The 14,858-nt window shown below is 40.9% G+C and overlaps 1 protein-coding gene across 3 annotated transcripts in view; it reads right to left on the bottom strand.

The window, feature by feature from the left end:
* Window positions 1-14,858, bottom strand: part of MTUS2 (microtubule associated scaffold protein 2) — a 726,305-nt gene that overhangs the window by 20,163 nt on the left and 691,284 nt on the right. For all 3 annotated transcript variants that reach the window (XM_001376400.5, XM_056794728.1, XM_007495266.3), the window contains 2 exons: window positions 13,785-13,890; window positions 1,858-1,931 (listed from right to left, as the gene is read on the bottom strand). In XM_001376400.5, coding sequence (XP_001376437.3) covers window positions 1,858-1,931; window positions 13,785-13,890 — 180 coding nt within the window. The remainder of the gene's footprint in view (window positions 1-1,857; window positions 1,932-13,784; window positions 13,891-14,858) is intronic.

Here is a 14,858-nt window from a genome sequence, read left to right as displayed (position 1 = left end):
ATCATGATGCAAAATTCATTGGAGCCTTCTCACAGTGAAACCCTCTCCTTATTTGCTGTGTGACATACTTGGTTTCCCCCTCCCATCTCTTTGACCACTTCTTCCCACCAGATAAGTGTGGCCTTCTTCAAAGTTCTGGCCTCAGCCCTCTTTGTTTCTCTATCTTGTCTCCCTTGGCATTTGGGGGATCTGGTCTACTTCCAGTGGCTTCAATGATCACAGCTCACTCGTCATTATCTCTAGCCCCCTGTTTCTCTTTGTCAACTAGACATGCTATCAGATCACAGAATTTTACAGTTGGAGGAACCTCTGTGGCAGGCCAGTCCAACTTATACCCAAACAAGATATGATCAACATACTTGGCAAATGGCCATGCTAGCTGTGCTTGAAGACTGGTGATGGGGGAACTCATTACCTCCCAAGAAATCCAGCCCTGTTTTGAATTTTTTACTATATTTTAAACTCCACACACATCTTCCCCGCTAAGTTAGCTCCCTTATGTTTAGCAGGCTCCCAGCCACCAATGATTAAAACTTTCCATTCCTCCTTGGCTCCTCTCTTTCCTTCACCTTTAATATCCAATTAATCATTGGTTCCTACTGACTTTAACTTTCTTTAATAAGACTTTTGATTTAGAACTAGATTTAGAGGTAATATCTTTTAGTTTATGTGTTTGAAAAAAACCTTACCTTCCATCTTGGAATAAATACTAAGTACAATTGATGAGTACATTTTGATTCATATAATTGATAAATATAATTGATTCCAAGGTAGAAGCACAGTAAGGGCTAGGTATTTGGGGTTAAATAACTTGCACAGCTAAGAAGTGACTGAATCCAGATTTGAAGCCTGAACTCTCATCTCTCTGCTGAATCCACTGAGCCACTTAGCCATCCCTAAATGTCCTGTTTTTTTTTTTTTAATAGATGAAGAAAATGAAGCCCAGGTCATACTGCTAGTAAGTCAATGGAGTCAAGATTCCAACTCAGATGTTTTGACTTTAAATCTTCTACCATTACCATCATCTGGTCCGGTTTCTAATAAAGTCAGGACCAGTGCCATAGTATCCTACTTAATTCTCTGCATCTAAGCTATACTATAAATGTTGCCAGATTGATTGGAAGCATTAGAGTATCAATTGTGAGACACGGAGACCCTGGCACAGTCCCATCCAACATGGTGTGCCCATATCAAAAAAGGTTCTGTGCTCTGTGAGCAAAGCAGAATTGCAGCATCTCAAAAGAATCACGAGATGTGCAGATTTAGCCATCTCCTTCCCAAATGTTCATATGGGCTATTTGTGCCCAAACTGTAGTAGAGCCATCTGAGCTCCTATTGGTCCGATCAGCCATAGCTGGACACACTGTCCTCTGACCCCAACACAATGATGTCATTTTGGTCCTCTCAGAATAGGAAGGACAACCACCAAATAATCAACAGAAACATCCTTCCACAAAGTCAATAGCTCCTCACAACCCATAGGATAGTCTATGTTTTTTTTGCCTTTCATTCAGAATCTTCCCTCTCTATCTTTATGTGGCCTTCCTTCCCTTTTCTCTCACTCTAATATATAAATCCAAGGTTTAGGGAGTTAACCTTTCTTGAGCACTTTGACACTCAGAAATCACATCTTCCTTGGAACTCCTCTAACACTTACAGATCATTCTACAGACTTAACACTTGACATATGCTATATGTGATCACATTTGTCTACCACCCATTCTATTTTTCCAAGACAAGGACTTAGGTCTCTGTATCAATGCCTAGCGCAGTGCCATACATCCTGTGGAAGTTCACTAAATGTCAGATGGGGCTACTGATGCTGACACTTTGCCAGTAAATAATGAAAATATTAACCTGGAGTGATAACCGCAGTTTTTCAAAACTGTCTTCCAATTCTTTCTTTTCAAGCTCATGGGCAGACATCAGTTCTAGGAAGAAGGAAAAAACACATTGTTAAAATTGGTCTCCTGTCTGATATTGCCAGATATCTTAGGAATAGGGGTATAGTGGGCTCCATATCCTTGGGGGTTATTTTCCAAGACCTACTTCAGATCGCTGAAGCCACAGATAAAAGCAAATACCTGCTGACCCCACCAAAAAAAAAAGAAAGAAAGAAAAAACACCCCCAAAATAAAGAAAAAGTAAAAGCAGACCCTGCTGGGGTCTCCTAACTTTGCAGGCTCATCCCCAGATAAGGGAACCCTCTTGTAATTTCTTCCTCATTCAGGTGGTACTAATGAGGACACCAGTGAGCCCAGTATTCACAAGAATTAGGGTACTGAGAGTCTGGTGTGGAAGGGATCATAGAAGTCATGGAGTTCAACTCCCCCATTATACAGATGAGGAAACTAAAGTCAGAGAGGTCATGTGATTTCCCAAAGTCACAAAAATAGGTAGAGACCAAATGCTGGCATCAAATCCCAATGGCAAAGTAGTGATTCAAATCAGGGGACACTGGTTAAAGCATTACTTCAATGTGCCTTGGTGTCTCCATTTTTATAACTTTACGTATCATTACCATGTTATGACTTGTCTTCCCAGAGCCATTACCTTCAGTAAGAGATCCTCTAAAGGAAAAGGAAAAGAAAACTTCTAGAATTCACTGTCATGGTCAGAGTTGACCCAGTTTGCAAGTCTCTCCCTATGATGGACACCATGGCTTGGATTGGCTTTCCCAATTTCTAGTGACCCTTTTCTTCCAGGTCTCAAATACCTCAGAAGAGGACTCTTTCCAACAACACTGTCCTCTGATCAGTGCCGTAGTTATCCTTGACTTCAGAGGACTGGTAGTAAAGCATCCCTCCTTTCTCTCAGTAGTCCTCAACAAGGCGTGTACTGTCAGATCAGGTCAATGCAGTTGGTTCTCTGAACTACCTCTTTGTTAGAAAGGAAGGAAGGGGGGGGGGGGACAGCTGGGTAGCTCAGTGGTTGAAAGCTAGACCTAGAGATGGGACGTCCTAGGTTCAAATCTGGCCTCAGATACTTCCCAGCTGTGTGACCCTGGGCAAGTCACTTGACCCCCATTGACTAGCCCTTATCACTCTTCTTCATCTTCTATCTTCCATCTTCTATCACTCCAAGACAGAAGGTAAGGGTTAATAAAATTAAAAAAAAAAGAAAGGAAGGAAGAAAGGTTCTGAAGGTTGTGATTGGTGGTGGGATGGGATTGTGATCTCATTTATTAAAGAACAAAAGAGAAAATCCTTCTTCTGAGGAGCAGAGAAAAAGGGATTGTTCTAAGGTCAAATAGGCTGCCAGAAAACAGGGGTGGATAGGACCAGCAAGCATGTAGTCACCCCGCTCAAGCAAATATTCAATTTTAAGATGCCTCCAACCAGGGAAAAGGACCAGCTGAATCCTCTTTATAGTGTTTGGAACAATTGTTTTTAGTAGGCCAGTGCCATCACACTAGGAACTAGTCAAAAAATAATGTCATGTAAGTGTTTTATAGAAGATGGGGGTGGGGGTAGGGCATTTTCCTCCAGACAGGAAGAGTCTCATGAGTCAGGGTAAGCCTATCTCATTCTGACTATGCACACAATTTGTTTTCATGTTCTAACTGATGAGAGGAGAGGAGCTCTCATTAATCAGTCCAGATCCCATGCTCAGAGCGGGTTACTGTCTGGGAGCAGCTATTTGTTTTGTTTTTTTCTAGCATGGTCTGCACTTAGGAAAAAGTCTGAGGTTTTACACAAATCCAGATATTCTGATTAAAGCTAGAGGAAGACCTCTGTCCAGAAGAGCAGTCACAATCCCTTCTTGGAGCTCTCCATTGCACACTTTACAGGCATCTTTCTTGTGTTTGGGAGGAGTATCATCAACCTCCAGATGAGCAGTGGTAGCTAAAACCATAATATTGACTTGACAACATATATAATCCAATGGCCCTAGATAGGGTGACAGCAGAAAGAACCTTCATTACTCAAAATGGAGCTGTTCTCATATACTGGGGCCCATTCACTAGAGCCATTCAAATGAAAACCCAGAAACAAATGAGCTTCAAGCAGGCTCATCCCATTATTCTAAACTTGTCCTTTTAGAAAGCCATAGCAAGACATTTTCAAATTAATTCAAAGCCCCTGCTGAAAAGACAATCCCATGACTATGCTTGAAAATGTATGATGCCATACTGAATATCTCTGTCTTCTTTGGTGCCTTTCTCTTTTTGGGCTTTGTAGTAAACTGCTTCACTTCCTCAGGCGGTATTTTGACATCCAGTTGTCGTCAAATCTCTTCTGTTTCTGAGGCTCTGTGGCTGTTTTTTGCACAGCAGGAAGAGTTTGACTAAAACCAAAAGCTTTCTGTCTAGTAGTTTGGGAGGGAGAGAGGGCACTAGCAGTTGATAGTTCCAGAAAAGGGCATTTTGAAGATGTTGCTTGAGCTACATCTTATTTTTTTCAATTAATTTATTTTTAAATATTTTCCAAGGTTACATGATTTATGTTCTCTCTCTCCCTTCTTCCCTTCTCTCTCCTGGAGCTGACAAGCAATTCCACTGGATTATATATGTATTATCACTCAATACCTATTTCTTTTTTTTAAAACACTTACCTTCCATCTTGGAATCAATACTGTGTACTGGTCCCAAGACAGAAGAGTGGTGAGGGCTAAGCAATGGGAGTTAAGTGACTTGCCCAGGGTCACACAGCTAGGAAGTGTCGGAGGCTAGATTTGAACCTAGGACCTCCCATTTCTGGGCCTGGCTCTCAATCCACTGAGCTACCCAGCTGCCCCCAATACCTATTTCCCTATTATTCATTTTTGTAATAAAGCAATCTTTTAAAACCCAAATCCCAAGTCCTATATGTTTTCTTCTATTTCTATTTCCACAGTTCTTTCTCTCAATGTGGATATTGAGATGCATCTTAAAGGAAGTAAAGATCTCTAAGAGATGGAGGTGAGGAGAGAGTGCATTTGAGGGATGAAGACGGCCAGTGAAAAAGACTGGAGATTAGACATGGAATACTGGGTGTAAGAAACAAACAGTATCACAGAATATGGCAGGGGAAGTAATGTTCAACAATGCTGGGAAGATATGTTGGCTCAAGGTTGCAGAGGACTTTAAATGCTAAACATAAATGCATATACTATAATTAATTGTACTTGCATGGCCATATCCAAGTTTGACCTTAAAAGCAGTGTGTAGGATGGACTTTTAAAGGAGGGAGACACCTAGGAGGCTGTTGTATTAATTGTATTAATCTAGGGGAGAGGAGATGAGGGTCTGCACCAAGGGAGTAACTACGGACAGAGAGAAGGGCTCTTATAAGAGAGGTTGAGAAGATAGAAAGGGAAATGTTAGGCAGATGAGAATGAGCAGTTCAGGGCAACCCTAAGGTTATAAACAAGGGCAACTGGAAGACGGAAGAACCTTTAACAGAGATAGGGAACTCTGAAAGAGCAGAGGGTTTGGATGGAAAGATGAGTCAGGTTTTGAACATGATGGTTTTGAGGTGTCTTCTACACATACAGGATGAAGTAGTTTATGAGCAATTGGTGATGAAGTGCTGAAGCTCACAATGGGGCTGGGTATATAAATCTGGGATTTATCTGCATAGATATGAGAGTTAAGGGGGCAGCTGGGTAGCTCAGTGGATTGATAGCCAGGCCTAGAGACAGGAGGACTTAGGTTCAAATCTGGCCTCAGACACTTCCCAGCTGTGTGACCCTGGGAAAGTCACTTGACCCCCATTGCCTAGCCCTTGCCACTCTTCTGCCTTGGAGCCAATACACAGTATTGATTCCAAGACAGAAGGGAAGGGTTAAAAAAAAAAAAGAAATGATAGTTAAATCCATGGGAGATGATGGGAAGGTAGGCTAGAACCTTGAAAACACCCGTATTGCCGGGGTATAATATAGCTGATAAACCAGTTAGCAAAACAAGACTGAAGAGCAGATCAGGAAGGTAGAATAACCAGGAGAGGACAGTGCCATAAAAAACCCGGGAAGGAAAGTATCTAGGAGGAGCGGTTGGTCAACCATGGCAAATCAAGAAGGTTAAGGACTGAGAGATACCCAGCAGATGAAGCAATAAAGACATTATTTGGAGAAAGCAGTTTCATTGTGTGATGAACTCATTAAGCCAAATTGCAAAGGGTTGAGGAGTGAATGAGATAAGAGACAACAAGTAAAAAACGCCTTTTTTAAAGAGTTTGCCTGAGAAAAGGAAAAGAGATATGAGATAGTAATTTGAAAGGATGGCATAGTCTAGCTAAAGGTTTTTGAGAATAGGGATGATCTAGCTATGTTTGAAGGCAGTAAAGAAGGCACTGGTAGACAGGGAAAGGTGGAAGATATGATATATGATTGATGATGTGATCTTTTGGAGAACACGGGCAGAAAGGGAGCAAGTGAACACATAGAAAGGTTAGCTATGGCACAAAGGACCACTTCTTGTCAGAGACTGGGTGAAAGAGAATGGCAAGAGAGGAAGCTCACATCAAATGTTCTCCAATTTCTCAGTAAGATAAGAGGGGAGGTCCTCAGCTGGCAGACAGTGGAGAGGAGAAAGACAAGTTTTGAAATAGCTCCTGGGGGGAATAAAATAATCAATGAAAGAGGAGTAAAAGGATGTTCTTGTTGTGTTTAGGACTCACTCAGCTGAGGGTAGATAACATGAATTTGTTATGTACCTGTCAGCATGGATGTGAGAACTCCCTCAGTAGCATTCAGTAGCTCATGACAAGAAACAGAGAAGGCAGAGGGTGAAAGTAATCCACAGCTGTGAGTGGTAAAAGGACAAGGAGGAGAGGGATTCAAGATCAGAGGACAGGGGAAAGCTGAAATGCAATGTGTAACCACTGGGAAGAGTCTGGAGAGGGAAGAAAGTGAAGTTAGAGCAGGAGTAATGACCTGAGAAAGTACTGAGGCACGGGTGGCTTAGAGACCTGGATGAAGGCAAAAAAGTGGTTAAGGAGGAAGGAGGCATAGAGGGAAGTGGAACAACAGGAGATTATAATCAAATGGGGGAATATCATAGTTTCCAACAGAGAAATAGAAGTCAAGTCAGATCAATAAATATTTATTAAGCATTTACTAAAGTAAATACTTACTAAAGCACTAACATTCCAAATATTAGAGATACAAATAAAAGCAAAAAAGAGACAGTTGTTGTCTTCAGGGAACTTACATTCTAATGGGGGTGCCAAAAGGAGAGAGAATGAAGGGTGACCAATAAGAGATCTTCCTCAAAAAGGTTTCAGGATGATTTCCTGGTGGGAGAGGAAGACTTACAGGGGAAGAGAGAGAAGAGCATGGAGTGGAAGGGGCACAGTGGTGGATCACTTGTGGATGATGGTGAGATCTAGTGTGTGACTCTTCTTATGGTTGCGGCGGAGTGAAGGAAGTGGATCATAGGATTTTTGGAGGCTCAGAGAGTTTGAGGGACCATTTCTTTAAACTATTATTTTCTCTATACCATCCTGGTAAATGTCTTTGCTTAAAGCAAAATGGAAATAACTTTCTGTCATTCTACCTCCCCCTATTCCTACTACCTCCTATTTTTTGCCTTTATCCAGGTCTCCAAGCCCTCTCCCTCAGTACTTTCTTGGGTCATTTCTCCTGCTCTGACTTCACTTCCTTTCCTATCCAGACTCTTCCCAGTGGTTACATACTTCATACATACCCCTGTCCTCAGAGCTTGAATCCCTTGCCTCCTTGTTCTTTTAGTACTCACAACTGTGGATTACTTCCACCATCTGCTTTCTCCACTACCTGAGATCATAAGTGAGGATCACAAGGGTGGGAGCTCAGAGGTAAAGAAATAACCACAAAAAGATCAAAGAAAGGAAAAGGAGCCATATAAACAAGGCTACTTATAGCAACTCCTTTCATAATAACCCCAAATTGGAAACTAAAGGGGTGCTATTAGGGAAGAGTAATAAACAAACTGTGCCATATGAACACGATGAAATGTTTCTGTGTCATTATAAATGACAAAATAGAGAGTTTCAGAGGAATTAATTCTGAGCTAATGCAGAGTGCGGGGAGCAGAACTGGGAGAACAATTTACACAATGATGACAACAAAAAGAAAAAGAACTTTGAAAAAATTTCCAACCCTAATCAGTATGAAGGAATTGAGGGATTAGGACAGTCAATGATTAATTATGGCAATTGAACTGAACCACCCTGATGTCATCTTGTGACTCAGTTCTGGAACTAGCTCAGTTCCCTTTCTATTCAGTGATGGGCCTAGTCCAAATTCTTGTCTTGTGAGAAAACTTTATTCAATTGTGAGAAATAGGAAAAAACCTATTTTGCATTAAGTGAACCTTGTGTGGCTGGGAAGCTGTGCCACCTGTTCTGGCTGTTTAGAGATCCTTCATGAAGGGCCTACGTTATGCTGACCAGGAATGTAGTCAAATCCTAAGGTTGACTTAAGTTTTCTCATAATTGTCGATCTCAAGCAACCTATGTACTTGGCCCCATACTCATCACTCAGTAACTGTTTTCATGATCCTTTGATTATTTTATAGATATTTGGGGGGAGTGGGATAGTTCTTTTTCTGATTTTGGGGAATTGTACTTGTTCATTATCCCCCTTCCATTTGGAAAATCCCTAATCTTTCATCAAATGAGAAATCAGTTTACCTAATGTTGCATTGTTTCTGTTTAACTAATTGGTCTTCTTTGATTGTTTTTAATGTATAAAAGGCTGTCTCTTCCTGTATTTGGGGTCTGGCCCTAAACTGAAGAAGAGCCCTAGGTCTCTCTAGGCAGCAAGAATAGGCAACAAGTGAGAAGATGGTCAACACTGAGAAAACCTTAAAAAACTGTCAACATGAAGGGGAGATTTAGAGAACTTGCTCTTTGGTTCTTTACACTGTGAAGTCCTCTTATTTGGCTTTGCAGTTGGCTTGCCTGTAACCATTGCTTCCAGTTTAGTGGGATTTAATTTTAAAAAATCCATCAAAAAAAAAAAAAGATTCCTTCCTTCCTGGTCCTGCTTTGTTGGACAATTGGCATGCTTTGCTTAAAAAATGGATATGCTCAAATTATTGAGCCTTTGCTTCATCAGTTATTTTCATCTTTTGCATGTTAAAACATCAGAGAACTGAAGATGAATCTTATTACCCACTTCCACCCAGAGATGGATGGACTTAAAAGGCAGAACAAGGCATACCGTTTTTGGTTCATGGCCAGCATGGGGATTTGTTTTGCTAAATTACAGCAAACAGCATGTCTACCGATATCCTATGTACAAAGTACATAGAAAGTAACATTTGGGAAGGGACCATAGTGGCAGTTGGAGTTGGGGAGGGATCAGGAAAGACTTCATTCTGGTACTTGAGAGGAGTCTCAAAAGGACCTCGAGATTCTGGGGGAAAAGTGAGGAAGGTGAGCATGCCAAGTTTGGGGCATAGCCTGTGCAAAAGGAATAGGGGTGGAGATGGAATGTTGCATCTGGGGAACAGTACTATAAGCCAGTTTGGCTGTAATGTAGAGTATGTGAGGGGGAATAATGTGAAATGATTCTGAAAAGACAAGTTGAGGACAGATTGTTAAGGACTTTAAACTATACAGCAATTCCCATAATAGAAATGATTAGGAAGAAACCCAGGAAGATGAACAAATGGGGGGGGGGGGGGGTGAAGCAGGTAAGCATTTCATCATGCTTACCTGATTTGATCTTTGGAAAACCTGAGTATGGGTTCCATAGTTATTCCACAGGCTCAAATAAGGGTGATAATGTGGATAAATGACATTAATAAGAAGAAAGTTCTTATGCACAGAGCTCTTTTCTTTTGTTAAGCCATAGGACAGAATGTAAACTTCTCCATTTTCTTTTAGGCAAGGTAAAATTGAATTAATCTTTAGTTTTCCATCCAATCAAGGGGATAAGTGAATAAAATGTGGTATATCTGGGGAGAAAGAAAGAACTGGCAAAAACTGCAAGAGATCTTGTGGCAATGGAACTTTTGAAGAACCTGTGGGAAAAATCCATTTGTTATATGGCCCCAGCAGACATGAATTTCAAAATGAAATCTGTGGATTCTGGTCACTCTCTGATGAAATGACAATTCTAAGGATCCATTAGCAGTTCTGATATGGTTCTGAATAAAGGGTCACACTTTCTGTCCAGATCTTGCTCTTGTAAAACCTGAGTGGTGCCAGTGATCATGCTCTTAGAAAGGAGAGAAAAAACATTTTGGAAAGAAAAGTTCCCCATGGCAGATTTGTGGGATGCTGAACAGAGGACTGGATGATGGCCAAGTTAATGGTTATCTGGTCCTCCTCTGTGTGCTCTCAGAGGTTGGGCACTCTTCAAAAAAGGGCAATATGCTTGCTAGAGAAATACAATAGATATATGACTCCTGAATGTAAAAATGGGAACTTCAAAAATCACAGCGTAGTATTTCAGTTGGAATAACATTGACATGGTGTGTCTCCAGAGTGGTGGTGAGTCAGTCCTTTAGGGAGGCTTCCAAAGGTGCTTGTGAGCAGGATATGGTCCACATACAAGTCAGAATGCTGAAGAAGCCAATGATGGATCAGATGGTTGGCTGGATTTAAACTAGGGGAGATATCTCCTCCTTCTCTTTGGCTTCCCCAAAGATTATCTTTCAAATGGGTTTGCTTGTAAAGAAGTCATAATGGGGAGAGTGCCAAGAAGGAGAGAAGAATCAGATAGAGGAAATAATGAGGAAAATGCATAAGAGACACTGAGTTTGAATGCAAATAAATGTGAACATTTAACTGCATATTTTTGATATAGCCATTCTAGGTAATGATTTCTCAGCATTGAAATATTTTAGTGTCTCCCTCTACACACATATTCATCTCATTCCTCTTCAGGCTATATTCTTGACTTTGTTTATAATGCCCCAGAAACCTCTCCATCCTGACAGCCTTCTCCAGCTCTAGACCTAACACATTGTAAGTACCCTCCTTCTGATCGGCTGGTTCCTCCCAGAACCTTTGTTAAGGAGGATGCTTGGGTCATTTCTGACTGTATTCCTTCTACAGGCTGCACTCCTGACTCTCTTCCTCTACTTTCTCTACAATATTCCAGTGTGGGGTACTTTCATAACCTCTAGGCCTGGCATTCCATCCACTCTACCACATTGCTCCCCCTCCCCCTTTAGGTTTTATTTATTTTAGGGGTTTTTTTTTTATTTTTTTTCTGAGCATGATCAGTTTTTATTAACAGTAACACATATAACATATGTTTGCTGATTCAATTGACCCTAGAGATGCTGATAGCTCAAAGACTTGCCTCAGGCTTAGGTGTAAGCTCTTGATCTCACTCTGATCTTGATCAGGTCAGGGGCTGATTAAATTCTAGCCCCAGACTTAGGCTCAAGTTTATGGTCTCACTGTATACTTGATCCAATCAAGCACATCCTTGATTGTCCTGTCTTGGAACACTGCCCTGAGCTTTAGGTAAAAAGATCAGTACTTAGAACTTAGTACTATCTACTATCAGCCACCCAATGAGAACTAAGTCCTTATCCCAAGCCCAGGCTAGAATTCCCTGGGCTGGGGCTCTGGACTTCTCCACAGGTTTGAAATTTCAAAGGGTATGGGTTGACTTGTACCACCATTTGCCCTGGCAGGATATCAGGGTCTGGATGTTGGCTTGAATTTAGGTTCCAAACCTGTAAGAGCAAATGTGGGGTTGGGAGGGTTGTCCCTTGCTCCTCCCTCTTTGCTACAGCTTCTTGCTGGCTCTCCTCTCCTCTCACCCTGGTGTCCCAGATGTCCTTTGCCTACTTTGGGGGTTTTTCTTTTCTTTTTTTTGATGGTTTCAGTGCTTTTAATTGTTCATGGCAATGGAACATAGGCATGATATCGATCAGAAGATGTTGATCATTACATAATTTAAATGCATTATTTTTTTCCTTTTAAACATTATTTTTTTAATATATTTTATTTGATCATTTCCAAGCATTATTCGTTAAAGACATAGATCATTTTCTTTTCCTCCCCCCCACCCCCCATAGCTGACGCGTAAATCCACAGGGTTTTCTTGATTTGAACCCATTGCTTTGTTGATAATATTTGCATTAAACATTATTTTATTTGGTCTGTAGGGTGTTTCTTTTCTTGATAGTTGTTTCATTATGTCTCCTTGTTGGTTCTTTCACTCCTGTATTTGTTTTGTGGTGGTATTTTAATCTTGGTTGGAGAGGATTCTCCAAACATTTTATTTTTAAAGAATATGGCAAATGTGAACTTACAGGCATAATCAATGTTCTCTTTTATATTATTAATATTACTATTATCATTATTACTATTATTATTATTAAATCCTAGGCTTGTGAACCTTAATGTGGGATACTGGTCAGAAGTTCCTTAGCTAGAGAGTCAAGAGTATATTGCTTACACTTAAGAAAATTATACTACTATATTTCAGCAGCTCTATATTCAGGGTCCTCCTCTCTGAATTAGGAATAGTTTGTACTCATGAGATGCCATGAGATGCTTTTCTCTAGGATTCTATGTGTCTGATATGAGACAGCTCAGGGGTAAGGGTGCTTTATGCATGTGCTGGGCTGGTAGGAAATTTCCTCATCTATGTAATTTATAATCATCTCCATATATGTATTTATTGAGGAGTTTCTTTCTTGGACTTGTCTCTAAGCCCTCACAGGAGAATAAACTCAAGGAGAAATTATGACAATTTGAATCTGTCAATCAAGGAATAGGGGATAGAGGTAGGAATTGCAATTTCATGGTATAGGGAATATCCTGGTGAGGAAACTCCCTCTATGAAAGCTTATTGGTACCTACCTTGCAACTGATAATCTCAGAGAGTCTCCTAGAGCCCAGACAGGTCAAGGGACTTGCCCAGGGTCACAGAGCAAGTATTTGTCAGAGGTGGGACTTGAACCCACCAGCCAAGGCTGACTATCTATAAATAAGGTTATATTGCTTACCCCCCCTTCCAGGAACATGCTAAGAATGGAGAAATGGTATGGCAGAGTGACAGGCAGTCTTTTAGTCAGAAAAGTTTGGATTCAAGTCCTTCCTTGGACAGGACACATAATTAGCTCTGTGACTTTGGGTGGGTCATTATTATCTCTTAATGATTTAAGGCTATGAGTTGGATTTCTTGATGGGTTTACAGTGAGTTTTCTACACTGGTGGATACTAACATAAAAAAGGCAATATTCTAACTCTTCCTTACCCCCCACCCCTAAATCCCTCAAGAATAACTCTGTAAAATTAATATGGAAGTTCTTCAAGGATCGGAATTATTGAGGGCAGCTGGGTATCTCAGTAGATTGAGAGCCAGGCCTAGAGAGATGGGAGGTCCTAGGTTTAAATCTGGCCTCAGTCACTTCCCAGCTGTGTGACCCTGGGCAAGTCACTTAAACCCCATTGCCTAACTCTTACCACTCATCTTTCTTGGAACCAATAAACAGCACTGATTCTAAGACAGAAGGTAAGGGTTTTTGTTTTGTTTTTTTTTAAGGATGGGAATTATTTTAGCTTTGCATCTCCACCACCTAGCAGAGTGCCTTGCACATTGAAGGTCCTTCATATCCTGTTTAATTGAGTTAAAAAGACTTACTGCCACTACAAAACGCCCATACCCAGGACACTCTCTTCTTTGCCTTTTGGAAGTGAAATCCTTTAGCACCTATTTGAGGAGTTATACTCATTCTTTGGTCCCCCCACTTCTTCCAAAGATGCTAACATATAGGAGGCAATGAAAAGGTGGAAACATAGAGTTGGAGCAACTACTACTGTAGTCATTTGAACTTGTAGGAAGACATGTTCCAACTGGGGACTCTGCTCAAAAAGCTCAGGGTGAAATACAGGTCTGGGCGTTACCTTGAACTTTGTGTTCATGGTCATCCTGGAGGACAGCGATGGCCACAGAATGATTGTTTTCCATCTCTAACAAGGTGGCCTCATGGGTAGCTGAGATATCTTCTACCTGGAAAAAAGAGCAAAAAGTACAAGGGTCAGTGGGCATCAGAAAGCCAGAGGATGGGTTTTCTTTTCTTTTTTAACATGTTCTTAATAGCAACTCTAAGACAGAAAAGAAAAGGCAAACAGGGTTAGGTGACTTGCTAGGAAGTATCTGAGGCCAAATTTGAACCCAGGACCTTCTGACTCCATGTCTGACTCTCCACTTTGTCACCTAGTTGCACCCCAGAAGAAAGGGTTTTGTCAGTTTATTGCCAATGATTTATTGCCAATGGAGAAATCATAGGTTCAAATATGCAGTGGGGCCAGACGACTTAGACTTGCATCCTATCTCTGATAACTGAAAAATAAATCATTGTGGCCTTGGGCAAGTTACTTGAACTCCCTAGTCCTCAGTTTTCTCAACTGTAAAATGAGAGAGTTGGACTAGATGGTGTCTGAGGTCCCGTCTGAAGCTGTACCTGGGATCCTGGTCCTTCACCCTCATTTTTACCATTTGGTCATAAATGGAACACAACAGAACTCAATGGTCAGTGGCGAAACAGTCGTGTATGAATATGGTCATACACAGAGAAAGATCAGATGTCTTCTAGCTCAATGGAAGACTAAATGCACTGAAGGAAGAGGGGGAGGTCCCAGTTGATATTGATGTGGTGGTCCCTGGAGGAAGAATAAGCATTCTAGAAATATGATTTCTTGTTACAGGGAAATCATTAGAAGAGGAAGCTAGTTAGATATTACAGTAGTTAGAATCCTAGAGAAAGGGTCAAGATTTGTTACCTATTCACTATGTGATCATATGAAAGTCACTTAACCTTTGTCTGCCTCAGTTTCCTCATCTGAAAAAAATTGGGATAATGACAGTACCTATCTCATAGGGCTGTTATGAGACAAAATGACAAGATTAAGTCATAAAATGCTTTGTGAAACTTAAAGCATTATATAATGTTAGATTTTATTATTATTATTATTATT

This window comes from Monodelphis domestica, chromosome 4 (assembly GCF_027887165.1).
Source record: "Monodelphis domestica isolate mMonDom1 chromosome 4, mMonDom1.pri, whole genome shotgun sequence".
In the NCBI taxonomy this organism is placed as follows: domain Eukaryota; kingdom Metazoa; phylum Chordata; class Mammalia; order Didelphimorphia; family Didelphidae; genus Monodelphis; species Monodelphis domestica.
The sequence above is the reverse complement of the archived record's forward strand: the minus strand, read 5'-3'. Positions and strand labels throughout refer to the sequence as shown.